General features: G+C 40.9%; 1 protein-coding gene across 1 annotated transcript; it reads left to right on the forward strand.

The window, feature by feature from the left end:
- The first annotated feature begins 434 nt into the window (after positions 1–434).
- On the forward strand, positions 435–18890 carry socs7 (suppressor of cytokine signaling 7). Its single transcript, XM_046047378.1, has 8 exons — positions 435–2245; positions 3139–3218; positions 8487–8632; positions 9641–9809; positions 14031–14159; positions 15357–15492; positions 16129–16272; positions 16794–18890. The coding sequence occupies exons 1-7, from the start codon at positions 690–692 to the stop codon at positions 16247–16249; spliced, it is 2337 nt and encodes a 778-aa protein (XP_045903334.1). The 5' UTR covers positions 435–689; the 3' UTR covers positions 16250–16272; positions 16794–18890.
- The last annotated feature ends 1326 nt before the right edge of the window (positions 18891–20216 follow it).

Genomic DNA, 20216 nt, shown 5'->3' on the forward strand with positions numbered 1-20216 from the left:
AAAACCCGCCCCCCCCCCCCCCCCCAGTAGTCGATTCAGAAATATTATAATACATACACATAGGCCCACAGATAGCCTACATATATATAGTCCTACATAATACAAATCCGCACAGACACTACTGATTCCTGACTGAATATTATAGGAATATTATAAGGATATTGTTTTATAAAATTTCTTTTTACCTTCGTCCACTTATAAAGAACGGACACAGAAATCAGCTGTTCAGATGTGGGGCGGAATCAGGTATCCCTGCCATACGGAAATGCCACAGACTGATTTACTGTTGTCATCATCAGTGCTCATGAAGTGGTGTTAAGGGCTGAGCGGAGGAGGGGCGGGTGGGGCCTGGCTGCGAACACAGAGGCAGACTGTGGTCACTGACCGGAGACTCTACTGGCTTTTATTCTACTCAAATCAGACCGCATGTCTGACCCAGGGGTCCGCCTGCTGCCGGGAGCAAACTGCACTCATTTCCCCGATATTTGACAGATGGATGCTGTCCTGTCGTAGAGGAGGAGGATGAAAAAATCGCCTGATATATATTTTGGCATTTTCGCTCATAGCCTATTTATGGGAGGCAGCAGCGGCTTGGCCCTTTCTTTATTATAGGAAAGAGATCTCCGCGGTTTGCTATGTGAAGAGCAGATCGCCTAATAATTGTCATTTCGCGACCCCGAGGAATAATTATGAACAACGCACAAGATATGTCGCCCGATTTCGTCTTGATGCGCCTGGTTTCCGCGGCCGAGGATGACCGCTTGGACGCAGAAAACGGGAATCTGCCGCCGGGAGGAGTGGTGGCAGGGCTGGGGAAGGAGGTCCTGGCTCACAGCGGCGTTAAAGCGGGGTTGGATATCAGCCGAGATCCGGCGTCGGGCCTCGAGCATCCCAGCAGTCGCCTGAACAAAGCCCAGCCGAGCGGCGAGGGCACGGCCGCACCTGACACCGGGGTGACGGAGAACCGAGCCCCGCTGTCTGCGCCTCCTCCGCCGCAAAGCCCCATGGAGGCCCAGGGCTTTGACTTCGCTCCCAGCCCTGGCCTACGGCCTCAGCTGCTGGTCTTCTCCAATATAATGCGGAATGGAGAAGGGATTTTAGAATTAGACCATCGGAATCAGCCGAGGGATGCTCTGGGTTTGGAACAGAGCCCGGGGTCTGGCTGCTCCGGCCCGACTGTCAATAACAACACCCTGAGCCCCGGAGACGTTCAGCAGCAGCAGAACCTGCTGGAGCGGACATGGGGAGCGCATCCGCCGCTCTCAGTAACCGCGGACATGCAGGGAGCTGCGGAGCTTTGCCGCCGGCATCGACTCATCACTACCCCGCCCGAGTGGCCCTTATTGTCGGAGAGATCCAACCCTCTCACTGTGATTGACTCTAAATGGGGATGTGCCACCAGGGACAGAGAGGGAGCCGTGTTTGAGCTGGCCCGACGGTTTGGGGAGCTGGGGGTCGGTGCTGTACCCAAGATGTTGTTCAAAGCAGGGGAGCTCCCGCAGTGTTCGTGTCAGGGTGCACACGGGCCGGTTGGACGGGGAGTAGAGCCCGGGGATGACCCGACAGAGACCAGTGATGCTTTGTTGGTACTGGAAGGGCTGGGGAGCGGGGATGTTGCCGGCCTGGACATGGAAGACTGCCCGGAGGGTGAGACGGATGATGAGAACGGTCGCCGAGAGTTTTTACTCAACAGGAAAAGGGAAATAGTTCAGAAAATGTCCGGGGCTTTCTCCATCAGCAGCTTCCAAGCGGAGCTGAGGAGGCAGGTGGAAGGGATGGCCCCGGCGGCGACCGAGGAGGCGGCAGCAGCGCGCCTTGGCGCGCAGGTGTGCAGCCTCCACGGGAACTTGGCCAGCCGGCTCTCGCAGGTAAGCTCCGAGGTTTCAGAGGTTGTGTCCCAGGTTTCAGCCATGTCTCCGGTTCCTACGCCGGTCCAGAGTTCCCCTTGGGCAACAAGCCCAAATCTGAGTCAGGCGTCGACACCCAGAAGGCGACCGGAGCGGTGCGCCAGTGCGCCGCGGACTCCCACAGGCTGGGCAGCGGGTGGGGAAAAGGCGCTCAAAGTTCCAGGGAAGTCCAAAAAGGGCTCGTTAAAGATCCGCCTGAGTAAATTGTTCCGGACTAAAAGCTGCAGTGGCTCCAATCACCTGCTGGACAAGAGGCCCTCAGTGACCTACTCAGTATCTTCTGCCGGGAGTCTGGTGGACATGGCGAGCACCGCTGGTGCTGAGCAGGACGCAGACAGGTGAGCAACTTTATATAGGCCTATATAGATAGCCTATTTGTTTTTCCCACTATCAATGAGAAGTAGAACGAAACAATCTTGCTTGGGTGACACATGTAAAACCATTCCAGGGGAACAAGATCTGAACCAGAGTGACACTACCACTCCACCTTGTAACCAGAAATGGAACTGAAATATTCTGCTTTCAAGTGTCCCTTCATGTATTTCCTCTGTTGTGTTTAGCTTTTTAATAAGACCTCTCAGAAATGGGAGTCCAACCACTGATAAGGTCAGAAGTTAGGCTACATAAAGTAAAAAAGTGATTGCTGTTGGTCAGGAAGTCCATGGCAGGCTCTGCCAGATCTGATGGGTAGTAAAACCATTCAATATTTTAAATGAAGCAACACATTTTGAATCCAGTCACTGACTCATTCAAAGTCCAGACATGTTGACTTCTTTCCAAGTTTTCTTTTTCCATTCTGCTGTGGACTTTTGTTTTAATAAGCTGGGCAGTCATTGTTTTCTAATGGCTTGAATTTACTCCTTCAGTTGGCAGCTTATTGGCCTTCTCTTTTAGACGTTCAAGTACTTTTTAGTGATGCCTGTTATTAGATGCAGAGATTTTTCAAACCTTTGTGGCTTGTCACCCTCTATCCAACTCACTGCTTAGTCATTATTCACAGCAGCACACAGAGGGAAGGCTATGATTAAAAAAACATAGCTTCAGAAGTCTTGACTGCCAGAGCTAAGAGCATCAAACAGAAAAAGTAAAAAAAAAAAAAAAAGCTGCAGGACCCAAACACACACACACACACACACTGAAAAGCAAATTTTCTGAACCTCTGCGGCTACTAATACTTCTTCTCTGCTCTCATGTTCTTCTTCTTCTGCCTGTCTTGATGTTGGTCCTGCAGCCACAACCAGCCCAGACTGACCAGGGCCCACAGTGCCTTCTCCCCTGCCTCCCTGTCTGCTTCCCTCTCTGCTTTCACTGGTAAGGGCTGCTCGCTTGTAACTCTGGTTCCCACAGAAATGCTTTCTTTCCTGGGTAAAATAAAAAGAAGTCCCCTGACACTTACTTCAGCACACAGAACACTCGAAACTCCCCGGTGGGGCCTATTTTCATTATTGATGAATGTGCCGATTATTTTCTCGATTAATTGGTTAATGGTTTCGTCTATGAAATGTCTGCCCCATCTAAAGCCCAAGGCGGTGACCTCAAATGGCTTCTTGCACTCAACAGTCCAACCCTCCCCAAAATATTCTGTTTACTCACAGAAAAGCAGCACATCCTCACAATTTTAGGGCTGTAACTTAATGTTTGGCACTTTTGCTTGAATCATTATTTAAACAATGAGTCAATTATCAAAATAGTTTAATTTGAAATATAATTTTGATTATATTTATGTTCAAATAACGTAAAGTAACTTCAGACAGGTGCATTAGTGGTGTCAGAAACTGCAGACGGTCAGACCGATCTCTGTTGCTCTTTATTCCTGTCTTTTAAATATACTTATGCATTTGTCAGCTGTATATTAATGAATCTCTACACCACTTTAAAGTAGTGAGAAGAAATTAAGAGCATATGTTCAAGTTCTCTCCTACTTTATACTTCCACTCCGCTATATTTCAGGGGAAAGTACTGTACGTTTTTACTCTGCTACATGTATTTGACAGATTTAGTTAGTAGGTTTAGTTTGCAGCTTAAGATTTGAAATATAAAACACTTGAATGAACTCATTAGATGTAAGGAATTGTCTTAAAACAAATTGCCTTAAACTAATTCCACCTCCACAGAAAAAATGCTGAGTCCCACTTTCTAACAAGACATATTTTATTGAATGTTTAACAATGACAACTAGTGGCGTATTAATCTTTAATATAGACAATTTTTTGGCACCCAAACTATAACAAACATTTGTAATCCTTTGTGATACTTAAATACATTTAGATTATAATAATTTTGTACTTTTACAAAAGTAAAAGTGTAATCTAAGACTGGAGTATTGTAATATAAACTTTATAAATCATGTTTGTGAATTGTTATATAAGTAATATTTGTGTATTTGTGTTTGTGAAGCTGTTTAACCTGATTTTTGCTGGGTTGTAGTCAAATTGTCACAACGCTGACTACAAAGGTCACACAGAGACATTTTGGAAAACACTTTTTTGGCATCTTACCCAGAGTCAGAAGATTGATATCAGTTTCATCCTTCTGTGTTTAGCAAGGTTTAGCTTAGCATAGCAAAAGACTGGAAGAAGGTGGAATCTGCTAGCCTATAGTTTCATAAACAACTCCAGCTCGGTTCCTATACACTTTGTATTTAGGATTTAACTTGTGAAGAAATAGAAAATGAGACATTATGGTTTAATGAGTAGAAGAATTGAAGGAAGCCTATACTCACCAACAATAACTAGGTGAAGTGACTGAAAGGATAGGCTACCAGTTGCATGTCTTTATGTTAAGTGACGCTAACTGGCTGCTGGATGTAGCTTCATATTTAACAGACTGACATGAGAGTGGCGTCGATCTTCTCATCTAACTCTTGGGCGAAAAAGAAAATCCGAAAATTTTATTATTATTATTATTATACCCAAAACTATTCCTTTAAAGTTCTAATAACTTATTAGTTCTTATAAAAGTGAGAAATGTAATTTAAAAACAGGAACATTTTTAAAGCTGCAACCTCACCAGTCACACACTGTAAATGGTGCAGCAGATAAAATAAGTCAGGATTTAGCACAAAAGGCCTTCGGTGAGGTCTGTAGCTCAGCTGGCAAAAACTATTTAGCTGACTTTATGGGAATCAGCCCACAACCTCCGCAGGGCTCAGAAGTACATTCTGGTGTCCCACATTACTCGTAGATTTCAGTTTATCTATATTCACTTATTGAATGTGATGAATTCTGTTGTTTTTTTGTAGTTGAATGAGCACGAGCTCTGCAGAGAGCTAACCACCAATTAGACAGAAACATTAAAGCTGCACCATGCGGGCAACATTTTGCATTTGGCGGCCCCATAGGAGCAAGGGTGTGCTGTTTGACTTCAAAAACCCAGATGTCCTGCGCACAGCATGCTCGTATTTACCAACCCAGCCGGTCTGTGATGTTTCCCAATCGTAAAAGAAGCTAGAGAGATGATAGAAGAAGAGATGTAAAGTGGGCGAGGAGTCCAGCTTTCTCTGCTGTTTAGGAGACAGTGGGGACTTGGCCCTTACATTTGAATTTGTTTCTTTCTCTGCCAGTAACCATCCCCAACTGCAGAATTTCACTTTGGTAAACAGTGAATCTGCAGCATCTCAATTAGCGGGGATGGGGATGTTCTTCTTTATTGCAGTGATTTAGGCTGATTAGCTGGGTGTAATTTTCCACAAACATCCTGCCGGGTGCAGCTTTAATGGCACTCTGCAGCACAGACAAAACAACACTCAATTACAGATATACAAACCAGGACCCGTTTTCCTTTTTTTAATCTTTTTCTTCCTGCTTACTGTCAGCATCTTTATTTCACTTTCCTTCGCCCTTTCACTTTTCCTTCTCTTCCTTTCTTTTTCGCCTCTGCTGCTTTTCTGGCTTCAGGTGAGACTGTTTCCCTGGTGGATGTGGACATTTCGCGGCGAGGGGTGAACACGCCACACCCTCCCACGCCTCCCCCTCCTCCACGCCGAAGTCTCAGTTTGTTAGGTACTTTCCTCTCCTTCCTGTCTCTTTCTAATTCTATTTGTCTCCTCATCTTATTTGCTCTACAGAAACACACACGCACAAAATTATATAAAATAGTAAATGATAAATATGGTAGCAAGAAAGCAGCTGAAGCCAAACTGTCCTTTCCGAGCTTTACAAAGTGCTTTAGCCTGTCTAAATTTAGATAAAGAGTAAAGCTCTGGCAGTTTCTCCTAATATTTCAGTCTTCATCATGTACTTAGTTATCAATTTTCTGTCGTACATTTCCAGAAACAGACACAGACAAGTTTTTTTTTTTAATCTGTTGTAATCTGATTGGAGAAGCTTTGAAAGGTCAGCTGCAAACTACAGATTTAATTTGAAATCTGAGTGCAATGACTCAATCGATGAGAAACAGTTTTCCCCTCTTCACAGGAAAACAATCTGTACCAGAGAGGGGATAAAAAAAACAACTTTTAGGGCATATTTGTCTTTTTTGTCATTTGTTGGTTGTGTTTTTTATGATCCATTGAGTTGACAGAAGGTTTTTCAAATGTAGTTCAGCTCAAATTTGATTATTTTTTGCTCATTCAGAGATTCCCATTAATCACAGAGACAGATAGGAGACTACACCAAATGTAAAAAAAATATATTCCTAAATATCAGGGCATTTATGTCTTCCCATTTTTAATGTCATGGCCATTCTCTGACCTTTAAAATGCATATTTTCATCTCTGAGCCTGGTGTTATTTTCTGACCCACATTTGCAGCACACTTTAAAAAGGTTGGCAATATTACCGACAATGTGTTAGTCCCTCTCTAAATACTTTCTGACTTTCCTACTCTGCAGCACTCAATCCCGAGCACATTGTTTCCTACTGAAGATGTAAATCTTTAAAAACACCTCACAAATATGTAGTTCCTGCGCACTGCAGTTTTAAGTTTTCAAACTGGAGGAAACATTTGTTGGGGACTATTTCCAGTGGTGGATGAATCCACATTTAGTGCTCTATTGAGTATTTGGGGCAGCAGGATGATGTATGTGGGAATGAGTCAGAAAAAAACTACATTGTGTGTGTGTTTGTGTGTGTTTGTCAACCAGTGCAGCAGTGAGGCTCACTGATGTGCTTGTAATAGTTTTTGGACAACAATGGAGCTCAATGGCTCAGAGGACGAAGAGACATCAGGCTTTGGATTTACACATGATTGCTGATACATTTCACTGTTGGTTTTGGTCTTTTCATGAGAATTGTTGACAATAAAAATTGGGCAATAAATTGAGATACTGAGTAAACACACAAAATAGAGGAATCTTTTTGGTCAATATTAAGAAAGAGGTGTGAGGCTTTCTGTGTGATGGTCCTTCCTTTTATCTTTTCTTCCTTTTTACCTCTTTCACCCTGTCTTCCTGTTTGTTCCCGTCTTAACACTTGCTTTGCTTTCTTTTTGTTTTCTCCCTTTCTTCCTTCCCTGTCTGTGTCTCACCTCCTTCCTTCCTCCCTTCCTTTCGTCCTTGCTTTCTCCTTTCCTTCCTGTCCTTCCTCCAGATGACATAGCTGGGCCTCAGCCTGGGCCTTTCCTAGTGAGTGTTATGGGCGCCTCCCTGCAGTCCCTCCCCCTGCCTCTCCCTCCTCCTCCTCCTCCCTCCCACGCCACCATCCAGCACAGTCTCAGCCTCAATGGTAAGACGTGTTGGTGAATCTACTCGGTTGCTTCCTGGCACTAAACAGGAAGTGAGAGCTGCTGTGGAGCAAACAAAGCAAACAGAGTCTCAGGTGTGGTAGTAGTAATCAATCAATGGACAATTTACTTTCAACATGTTTATCAAGCACCAATGGGTTGATGGGAAGAGTGGTCCGAATTCAGTGAAGTGACCATCTCCTCCATGCTCTCATTTAAATACACTGAATTATTTATATTTATGTAAGCTGTTGTCAAAATGAGAAATGAGAAAGAAGAAATAAATATATCCCCAGTGTTTGATCAACACGTCACAGATGGACGCTTTGTCACTTTTTAACGCACTGGGTACCCCTTTAGTGGAAACACCGGACTTTCACCCAAGTGAGACCATATTGGTTTGATTTGACTTGTGTTATAATTTGGGGAAGAATTTATTTTGTCTGCCACAGTAGCGCCCCCTACATTAGTGTTCCACAGGCGCATGAATTTTCCCTGCCACTAATGTTGGTGCTGGTAATTTGATTAGTGTAATACTCGAAACTCACTCGATACGCACTCGAAATAGATCGTAATATCACTTCAAGAAAGTTAACAAGCTGGGGTTGCTAATGCTGCTAACTAGCTTCCACCAGCTTTTAGCAGAATATAAACTTAACAGTATGACGGGCCCAAACGTTGTTCAAACGTTGTAAAGGAGCAGACAGCTTAAATATTAAACGGCTGAAAGCTTTAAAAACATTATGGCTCGAGGATTCCACAAAAATGTTTTATCCTTTATTTAAAAAAAGGAAAAATACATTAACAGCTGATGTATTCTTTGTAGTTTATTTGTTTCCTATACAGAAAGTGATAAGAGGATTTAAAAATGTTTCACCCAGCACCTTTAATTTCTCTGACATTCTTTTCCCTGATTTAGACGCCTTCCTCCGCGCCCTCCCTAATTCAACCCCGTCACCGGCTGATGCTCCACCCACTTCCAGACATGCCCCACCCCCCATGCTGTGCGCCCTGCAGCGGTCTGAGGCCAGCAACTTCACCGCCAGTCTGAGAGAGCTGGAGAAGGTAAGACTCACACTGGAGAAATCCACACTGGACTTTGTACGTTCATTTATTGATTTTATTGTATGTGTTTTATTTAGGTGTAGAGCATGTTGTTGTGCATCTGCTGAACTGCTGCGACTAATGAGTACTTCATCAATTAATTATTTCTTCCTTTGGTCTATGAAACATCATAAAATAGTGAAGAATCTATTTTTTCCTCTATCACAATTTCCTAAAATTCAAGTTGACGTATAACAGTCCAAAAACAAATTATATTCACTTTTTCTATCAAAGGCAAAGACAGCTGAGTAGCTGAGACTATTTTTGCTAGAAAAGTGACTTGAACAATTCATCAAATACAGTATATACAGTTGCAGATACATTTTAAGTTGATTCATGTATGTATTAATTAATTGTCTAATCCTCTCAGCCCTACTTTATTATATTTTGTAATTTGGCTGAGGTTTAGCATTACTGGACAACTGAAGCACTCATCTTCCTTCTCTAATGATTTGTTTAATAAATTGCATTTAGTCTTTAACGTAAATATTGTGTAATTCTTTTGAGTCAAACTCTGTCTAAGCAAAGGTAATGGTAAAATAGTTTAGCTTAGGTTGACAAAAAGAAAGGAAGCAGTGGGGAATAGTTAGCCTAGCATCAAAGGTGCCTTCAATAAATTTACTTCCATTTTGTTTCTTGTGCATTTAACAAATGCAGAAAAAAAACAAGACGTAAGTTGAACAAGCAGTTATTTAACCTTTGATGTAAGACATTGTGGGTTTGTCTGTTAGCTTGAATTGGTTGTGAGTAAAAGGAAGAAGGTCTAAATTTAACTGAAGAGCGCATCAAGGATGTGTAGCTGCATAATGAAGGAAGTTATGCTTCTCTGGAGAATGCTTTGGTTTCTGGTGCAGCGTAAGGGTATTTGTCCTTGCAGGTACAAGCATGTTGGCATGTTTGGGTGAAAGGGAACAGCAGTGAGGCTGGTTCACACAAGGTAACTGAAGGCTTTTGTGGGTTTCTCCTCAGTGTGGCTGGTACTGGGGTCCGATGAACTGGGAGGACGCAGAGATGAAGCTGAAGGGGAAACCGGACGGATCCTTCCTGGTCCGAGACAGTTCAGACCCCCGATACATCCTGAGCCTCAGCTTCAGGTCGCAGGGAGTCACACACCACACACGCATGGAGCACTACCGAGGTGAGACACACACACACGCACACACACGCACATGCACACACACACACACACACACACACACACACACACACACACACACACACACGCACATACACACACACACACACAAACGTTTCCCTGCATTTACATTTACATTTTTTCACCAACTCTAACCCCACTTGCCCTGACTGTAATAATATATTCCTTAATTCTTAATATTAATGCTGATAGCATGGTGCATGTGATACTCTACCATGGATATCCACACAGAAGGACATTCACTCATATGAGAATACAGTTTGTGCATACAGTCATACATTTTGAGCTGCAGACATATGCAGATGACAAAATTTACATCATGCAAACTGTTCTGGCTATGGAAGGTGTAATTTTAGCTTAACCCATCACAGCTATAGTCCTAACCCTAACCCTAACCTTGACCTAAACTTAATTATAACCATAACCCGAAAAACGAGGACAGGACGAAATGTTCTCTTTTTCCGAAAATGTCCTCAGTCTAAATCTCAAAATTGGATAGAAAGGATAGAAATACACAGAGCCCACACACACAAGCACCCACACACACACACGTACACACACACACACACACACACATACACACACACACACACACACACACACACACACACACACAAGCACAGGCACACACACATACACACACACACACACACACACACGTACACACACACACAAGCACAGGCACACACACATACACACACACACACACACACACACACACACATACACACACACACAAGCACAAGCACACATTTACCTGCATCTCTTACATTATGCTTGCATATGTGTGCATAATTCATGCTCACAGCAGCACACACATACACACACACTGCCTACAGAAACATGCGCATCCATACGCTTAAACACTTCAGGCATGTAACACGGACACAAACTACATGTATGATGGCACACCACCATGAGGAGTTGCAGAAGACCTTTATGCACACAAGCAAGCCGACCACATACCAACAAGAATGCACATAAAACATGACATTCGCTGTTCACTTTATCCAAATTTATAAGAGTGTTGCCTGAATTTGACACGTTTTTAACCAACTATTGGTAAAAGTATTTCTTCACCTAATTGTTTGTTCAACTGAAAAATCTGTCTAACATAAGTTGTTTATTAAACAACAAAATGTGTGAAAGATCAGTGCCCTTGAAAGCAGCAGTCTGACAAACATTTCAAGGCTTTATTACCTTCTCCTAGAACTTTCATCCGCTTCTCACGGTCTTCCTCAGTGGACAGATTTCGCTGTAAGTGAACACATTTGTGATGTCTTGGTTGAACTTTTCACATAAATCTTATAAGTATATTTAGTCAACTAACTAATAACTGATTAGTCAAGGCAGGTCAACGCAGAGTCAAAATTTGTGAGCATGAGCAAAAAAGTGTGATCCCAATTCATTTAAGGATGGATTTACATTTTTCTAGTCTGTCTTAAAACGAGAGTACCGTGAAAGGTTTTGCATCATTTCAGATGCTATTAAAAGCTTTTGTCATTGCTTCCAATGGAAATGATCAGGGACACAATAAACTATTGTGCAAAATTAAACTCACACATGCAAATGAGAATTCCCATTTCACTGGCTATTTAAAACTAAAAATTGGAAAGCTATCCTTTAACATAAAGAGACAAGTTAGAGAAATTGGAGGAAAATAACAGAAAGAAATGGATTGATTTGGGTTAAGAGTTAAAGACACATGCAGACACACTCACACATTTGGTATGTGTGATAACGCACAGCTAAAAACATTTTAATAACCAAATAGCCTACTGTTACATTTTTCTTCACCATGAGTATTTTACTGTAGTATTTTACACACTGACAGTAAAAAGAACACAACAATAGGACAACAAAAGAGCTGCACAAGATATATTAAACAAAAAAAATCATAAAGAAATAACAGAACACAAATACATCGGGAACTAGAAGTGCACTCGGAGAGTGCAGACCTCCGCCAAGGCCAATAGTCCAGTCTATCATATGCAAATCTGCAAGCACACCCACTATATATGTCTGGATATATTTCCAAAGCTATTAGAATTACAGTGTCAAAATATGGTCATGCCCAGCTGAAGCCTCATCATTATGTTTGAGCTGGCTATTACGTTTTGTTGCATGTTCATTGGATGACCCTTCACTTTAATTACGACGGGTTCGAGCATGCACAGACAAACAAACGGCACTGAAAGCATAACCTCCTTACATACACGCCCTAATAGAGATCCAATGAGATCACACTACAATACTGAAGCATGAATAACTCACATAACACCACATGCATATTTGCACACAAAGACACATGTGCGACAAACTAACAAGGTGACTCATGGAAGTGTTACCGGACAGAGACATACATAAATGGGGCTCTACATTAATAAATCACCATTATAAAGCTATGGAGTCATGCCTGAAAACACATTCATTATTCAGACATGCAGTGCCCACTGCCACAACGCATTCACATCAACACAATCATGTGTGCATGAACGCATCGTGGCCTGACATGAATTGAGGGCAGAACAGCTTTCAGATATAAACAACCGCTGAGCAGTCAACGGGAAGTCACACACACCTACTTGTTCAGATGTGTCTATTCACATATTGGCTGATTGAATATAGTGTTGAAATTATTCTGAAGTTTAATATTTTTTATTTTATTTATTTATTTTATTTATCCTTTATTTAACCAGGCGAGTCTCATTGAGATTGAAATCTCTCTTGTAAGAGAGACCTGGCCAAGCCGCAGCATAAAAGAACATAAAGCACAGTTATTAAGAACAGTGGGTTATTAACATTATAAGGCCGTTTTTAGCTACATTAGCTTCACGTCTCTAGGGGTGGCAGTGTCGGTCTGCTGGTCGGTTCACCACTTTGTATAGCCTGAAAGATCTTGACCGCTGCAATGAAATTTAATATAGATGTTTAAGATCCCTAGAGGTTGAGTTCTAATGGCTTTGACTTTTCCTCTAATGCCATCATCAGGACAAAATTATTACTAATTCAGTGAAACAGCTTGACATCTACTTGATGGGTTGGCAAAGACGTTCACCTTGTGACTTTGGCGATTCACATTTAGCACCAATCATCAAGTCAAGTCTTTAGTTTGTGATCAGATTCCTTTAAAATTAATGACATTCCCATCAGCCTCAGCTGTACTTTCTGTTTTGTTTACTAATTAGCAGATTTTAGTGCTAATGCTAATAGGCTAAACTAAGAAAAGGCCTCAATTTGGTCACTAAAGAATTGTGATTAAATGAGCAGAATATTTTATAGTTTGCAGCATAACTTGTCCACTCAAATCCAGGCATGGAAAGCATAGACTGTGTAAAACATGGACGTAGAGTCACGTCACCTGAAGAGGTGTCTGAAGAGCCGTTGGCAGCTCCGGCCTAAATCTAAAAAGAGGTGGACCAAATGAAGCCTTGTTGCTGATCCACCAAGCAGCTAGCCAACCGAGAGGGCCCCCACTTGTCACTCAAAGCGGCTAAGTCCTTCATTTTCCATGACTTTAAACCTTTATAGAATTTACATGGTAAGTTCTATAAAAATTCAAACCACGTACAGTTGTCATGAAGTAGCTATAGAGACCAGGACCATTTTTTTTGCACCACGCTGTAAAAATGTTTACTTCTTCTGTTAAGTTTTAATATAACTTCTGATGGAAAGGAGAAACGTGGATCTGAGGTTTCATTGGCTGAAGTTTCTATTTATGCCAAACATGTGCAGCATGAGGTCAACATTAAAGATGCATTTTTGTTTTTCCCAGAAGTGACAATTTTTCCGGGAAGTTTAAGTCATGATTAGATGTTCCAATTTAAAGCTGCTTTAAAGCTCCTTTTTTTTTTTGCGCAGCTCTGTTGCACAGATGATAGGCCTACATTTAGATCTTGCACTGTCCAGGTAGATCTGTTTTCACTGCTCAACCCATCAGAACTGTATGTTTGTATGCAAGAGTGACACATATACAGTACAGAACAGGCGAACTTGAGGATGTCACTTTAAAACATTAGAATATATAAAAACTATCATGGATGGTCATAATGTAAAATGTAGAGACTGACAGAGGCAGCTAACTTACATAGGCTGGTCTTATGTGTTTCTTGTAATTACACAAATGACTCATTATTAATGTGGGTATGGTATACAGATGACAAAATGCTACATGATACATATGACATTCGTCTCTACCTCCAGGGACGTTCAGCTTGTGGTGTCACCCGAAGTTTGAGGACCGCTGCCATTCGGTGGTGGAGTTCATTGAGCGAGCCATCATGCATTCTAAGAACGGCAAATTCCTCTACTTCCTCCGCTCCAGAGTCCCAGGTAAAATATAGGTCATATATCTGCACGCAGCCCAAGCCAATCAAAAATGGATGTGAGGCGCCACTTAATGAGAAGTGCCTGAGAGATGGAGGAGAGGAGGAATATATCAGACTGACTCTATGTCTTCACTGAGCCTGTGCATGATTTATAATTGTGAGAATGAATCTATGTGTGTGGTTTATCCTCAATAATTCTGCATGTGTTAAATATTCCTTTGAGTATCTTTCTTATAGAGTGTGTGTTACTGTATTTAAAATGACTAAATATCCTCCTGTAAGAGTAAAAGGCTTTTTATGACTACTTAAAGCAGGGACAGGCAATCTATTTCAGAAGCATTTGTGTTATATATTTTTTGAAATTCTCTTTACATCCCGACAGCATTCAATAAACCTGAGTCAAAAATGAAAAAAAATGCAGTATTGTGGCTGTAAGCTGGACTGTAAGAAGAATGGCCATACCTTTCTGCTTACTTGCGTGCACTCAATGTGTTGGGGGAGTGACTTTTGAGGGGGGCCTGAAGGGAGGGATTTTTTTGTTGGATAATATTGTGCTAGTGCTAGTTCACAGTTGAGTTTCAAAACATCAGCAGTGAGTTGGGAGGATTAGGAGACGTTGATTGTCATTATACCAACATCAGGAAATGTATCCTGAATTTTAATTGATAACATTTTACCAGGAGAGTCTCTTGAGGTCGGGGTAACGTTTTTTCAAGAGCATCTTGGCCAAAATAGTAGCACAGCTCACTGACAATACAAATGACACAATAGAAAATACATTACAAAACAGCAAGCCAATTTATTGTAAAAAAATAAGTATGGTGATATTCTATGTTTTTTTTGTCAACAAATCCCATGAAAAACTCAAACCAACGCTGACTGTATCTACTGTAAGTATTGTGTGCGTATTACAGCCCAATGCCTCTGCTTCCTCTGTGCAAAGTGCATTGTTGTTTAGAAACTTTTAAAAACCATCAGTGAGCCTCACCACTGCACATGCACAAATGCACTATTTCCTCCTGTTTGAGTAACATTTCTGATCTATTTATAATGATGTATGTCTTCAGAGTTAATGGGCAGGGGGATGTGAGAAAAGTAAGAGAGAAAGTATTGAGACAACAACCAGCCTTGTCCTAATACTGGTAGAACATGGTAAATATGCCTAAGTGCAGTAACACAATGTTATATTTGTGTGTTACAGGGCTTCCTCCCACCCCTGTTCAGCTGCTGTATCCTGTATCTCGCTTCAGCAACGTGAAGTCACTACAACATCTCTGTCGCTTCTGCATCCGACAAATGGTCCGCATCGACCACATCCAGGAGCTTCCACTGCCCAGGTACTCTGCTCCTCTCAGTCATGTGGTCATGTAAATGTCCACCTGCTGAAATACACACTTGTTATACCACACACAATGACACACTACACACACCAAACTGAACAATTTCAAGACTCATGTCTCAGGATTTCCAAGGTGCCATCCAAAGTTTGTCCAGACCACTTTGATATTAAAGCAACTATGGTCTTTACTCACAATCAACCATACTGCATGATTGTAGGCTGTTTTTAAAGAACTGTTTAGCGCACATTTTGTTTTATTGGGTCACACAGATCTGGACAAATCCAAGCGCATAAATTAGTTAGAGAAGAATGGAGACACAGTTCTTAAAACATTGTATTATAATAATATTATCCTCAGGAGAATTTGTTAGTACCTAACCAAAAGGCACAGGAGCCAGTTCAACCTCTTAGCTTGTAAGGAAGCTGCCAGGTTGATTTAAAATGTTTTTATCTCATCTTTTTTGGGGGAAATTTCGTCCAGACCGCCATGATTTTAATGATATTTCGGTGCGGCTAATCTAGTTATAGACTTTCTGATCCACATTCAATTGTCATTGCACAGTACAGGTTCTAACACAACAAATGCAGGGACACTTTCTGATTTTTTTCCATGTTTATTGTCACCTCTTTCCAGACCGCTTATATCCTACCTGAGTAAGTTTTATTACTACGACCCGGAGGAGGAGATGTACCTGTCATTCAAGAGCATCCGGAGAGTGGTGAGAGCAGATCAAGAGGCCGAGTCGCAGACGTAACAGCAGAGATCATCTCAACCCAAGTAAGTGTGGGACTAATTCAGTGACGTGATATCCAACCTCGTAAGAAGGCAAATGTGTTTATAGCTGTACCGAACAGCCTCACCGGAAGGTGGGGTTATTAGCTCGTCGTCATAGACCAACGGAAAAATGACTTCCCGACTGGGAAAATTCAGTTGGAACAACAACTCAGAAAGTCTGAAAAATTTTGCTACATGAGTTGCCGAGTTGTTGACATCATGTTCGTAGAAACACGGCGGACAACATGGTTAGAAAAGTTTAAATAATAGCGCGCTTGGAACCATCCAAGGAGCACATGAATGCAGCATTATACATGCTGTCTGACAACATCGTGAGGGACTAATGAGAGACATTCTTTGTTTTTACCGAGCAACAGTTTTGCTTAAGGTCACATCTTAGAAATGGTGTGTGAATCACGACTGTAACGATGCATTCATACAAAATTTAGATATTTGTTCTGATTAGATCTGATGTGAACGCCAGCTTTATCCTAACTTTGCTCTGAACTTTTATCTCTGCCTAGGTTTCTGTATGGAGGAATGATCTGTACTGGTCTGCCAGCATCCGCCAATCAGAGTTTCTGGAAATCTCTGTGTCCAGTTGGACTTGGATGGACCCGCCTCACTCTTCATTTGGACTAACGAAAAGAGGGATGAGTGTTTGCAGAAGGGCGGTGGGAAAACTGTCACTGAGTTCCGATGCAGAGGACTCTGCCTCGTCTCCTGAGGGACTGCAGAGATGTTCTCGCCTGCAACACATGTAGGTTTGAAACAAAAGGAGAGCGTGATGAACTTGATTTGCAAATTTCCTGAACCTGCTGAACTGGACTTTTAAAAACACAATGCACTGGTCAGTTTGTACAACTGCTGTTTGTTGCTGTTTTCTTGTTTTTCCTTCCGTTCTGTCAAAATTAGTGTTTTTTGGATTAAAAGTTGCCCCTCAGGATGGATATACACTCAGAGGCAGGGCAGCAAGAGGCCCATCACCGATGCGCTCGGACAGTTGAGGTACAAGCGTTTAAGAGAGACAGGCCGCCATGTTGGAGGACCTATAATCTCCACATCTTGGAGATGAAACTACTGTTTCTGTCTGGAAATAACAAAATTCCAATGTTAGTTACAGTGCAAAATGTAAGTTAGACAAATCTGACATAAAATTTGTTTAAAACTGAATTCAAGACTCAATTCTATTTTACCACAAGTGCTTGTTATGCAGACAGATTTGATGAAACCTTTACAACTTCTCAGTTTTAAGTTTTTACTTGTTTATTGTGACTGCAGCATAAATATCTCAACCTTTGAATGTGTTGAGTGTGTTTTTTTAGCTTGATAATCAGAACTCAGAAATTCTGACTTTCCATGTCAAATGGAACGCAACATAATCTCACCTACAATATCTGTTTGAATCCCTGAACAAACCAGCGATGTAGGTGGTGATTCGGATGTCTGGAAACGAGCTACTTTTTAATACACTCAGTGAGTTGACACCTGCTAACGTGCAGCACTTTGGGCCATGTGTGAGCCCACAGAGGTCAGTGGTTTTCAGTCCTTGTTCCTACAGTTGTTTACAAATGTCACTGGTTTGAATGACAATCAGCATCACCTTGTTTTACAAGTCATCTTTAACTGAATCTTTGATCAGGTCACAGAAATTTGACCTTTTGTTTTTCAGGAAGAAGCAGCCTATCTTTGTCACATCTCTAACATGATGAATTTTACTTTTGTTATACATTCAGCAGCCGAACACTGTCCACAATATCAGAATTTTTCCAGTGCAAAAAACAGTAGGTCACAGTCATTCTTCTGCACACACAAACTAAACTTAAGAAGTAAGTTAAATTTTTACAAGCTATTATCACTGGTTGAAACGTCATTCTTAATTTTATAGAAACAACAACAAAGCCCACACAAAACATAGGAAGGAAAAACACCGAGCTGCAGCACACACCTCTCCTCCTCCCTTCCCTAAATAATTTGTAATCTGTTGCCCTTACATGACATGATTTCACCACGTACAGATGCGGTGGACATTTTAACAGGAATTCACAAGAAGAGGGGAAAAATACACCAAAGAATAAAATATCTTCGGAAATTTACAATAACCTACAAACAGCTTATTTTAAAGGTGTTCCACTGTTTTATTCCAAGAAGGCAAAACAATGCAAAAGGGAACCATGTTCTTTATAATGACAGATGATAACAATCATTTAGTTTTTCCATGGCTCCACAACAAGTTTCAGCATAGGCGCCTTCATCAGGGATGTGTTCTTATGATTAATTCATTTGGTAATCTTAGGAAATTCTTAAAATTTTTATTTAAACAGAACAGAGTTTTGCTAATCAAGACAAAACGGCTGTGGGAGTTTACTTGCATTAATTAGAAAACTTTTCTGAATTTGGCGTTACAGTGAGCTGGGAGTTTGAACCGGGTTTGAGATTATAACCAGAAGCCTTGTTTTTCCCCACAGTGCCCTGCCTCAAAGTGTGTATATCTGCCATGACTCGTCTCTATCTGTCAGTTTTATTTGTTGAATTGCCCAGGTGTATTTTGCTCATTCTATTTCTCAGTACCCTGAAGCTGGCTACTGGCTCAGCGTTTTCAGTAAAAGAAGAAAAATAAACATTGGTGATGTGGCATAATTTTTACAATTTCAGTGTCTTATTATAGGATTGATATTGCAGTTGTTGAAAAAAATGTGTCTGAAAAAGTGTAATCTTTATATTGTAACAACCCATATCACAGAAAGAATTGCAAGAACATAAAGTTTTGGGTAAGTCCCAAAGACTGGCTGTAGACAGGAAAGTTCCCCCAGAAAAAAGGTTTGATTTATTATGTTAATTGTTCAGTTATATGTCTATACATTTTATTTCCAAAAATGAAGATCTCTGTTATGTAAAAACTACATATGTATCTCTAAAATGCTTTTCATAGACCTTGACAAAAAATTCAATATAAGAACCAACTCAAATGGATTTTTTGATAATGGGGCTAACATTGCCAGGAATAAAGTCAGCAATATTTAATCCCTGCTTCATTTGTTGGCCTAAAAATAGATAAATGTGCATATGTTTAGCCTAATAAATACTGGAATCCAATTTTAAAATATCCACTAATGTCACTAAATTCCCCCCATTGTTCTTAAAAGACCCAGATTTACAGATATAAATACAGAGCAAATGATTTCAGTGTCCCGGATCTGAGCACCGCAGAAGACAACTCTTCCACACACATCCACATTTATTCCTGCATTATGATTACAACAAGCCCAACCACTATAAACAACAGTTTGTGACTGAAATGTGTTAAATAACCATAAAAAAATCCTATTAATCGTGTGGTCTATGAAATGCCTGACACAGCTTCCCAGAGCCTAAGATGGCTTTTTAAAACTACTTGTTTTGTTGCACACAACAATCATAAACCCAAAGATATTCAGTTTACTCAGTGGTGGAAGAAGTCATCAGATATTTTATTTATGTAGTAGTAAAACCACAATGTATAAATACTCTGTTATAAGCAAAATTATCATTCAAATTCAAATGTATTAACATCCAAATTTTCCTAAGTTATCGAAAATAAATGTACTAATTTATGCAGAATGTCTCATTCAGAATAATATACTGTATATTATCTCACTGGAGTGTAATTAGCGATGCATTATGTGTAAGCATGTCTAATTTTTTAGTTGGGCTTATTTGAAGTACTTTATATACTATATACGAGTAGCTTAATACATCATAAGTTATTAGTAGATTTTATTTTTGTATTAATAATCTGAATCTGCAAAGTAACTGGTAACTAAAGCTGACAAATGTAGTGGAGTAGAAAGTAAAATCAGATGGAAATACTTCAGACCACTGCATATGACATAGACAAATAGGAAAAACTTTGCATTTAAGAAGTTGAAAACATCTCAATTATTTTATAAAATGACTTAAACGATAAA

Source organism: Micropterus dolomieu, linkage group LG01, assembly GCF_021292245.1.
Source record: "Micropterus dolomieu isolate WLL.071019.BEF.003 ecotype Adirondacks linkage group LG01, ASM2129224v1, whole genome shotgun sequence".
NCBI lineage: Eukaryota > Metazoa > Chordata > Actinopteri > Centrarchiformes > Centrarchidae > Micropterus > Micropterus dolomieu.

Coding starts and splice junctions, on each gene's coding strand:
- socs7 (XM_046047378.1), top strand. CDS start 690: ATGAACAACGCACAAGATATGTCGCCCGATTTCGTCTTGATGCGCCTG. Junction 2,246..3,138: donor GCTGAGCAGGACGCAGACAG/GTGAGCAACTTT, acceptor TTGGTCCTGCAG/CCACAACCAGCCCAGACTGA. Junction 8,633..9,640: donor GTCTGAGAGAGCTGGAGAAG/GTAAGACTCACA, acceptor GTTTCTCCTCAG/TGTGGCTGGTACTGGGGTCC.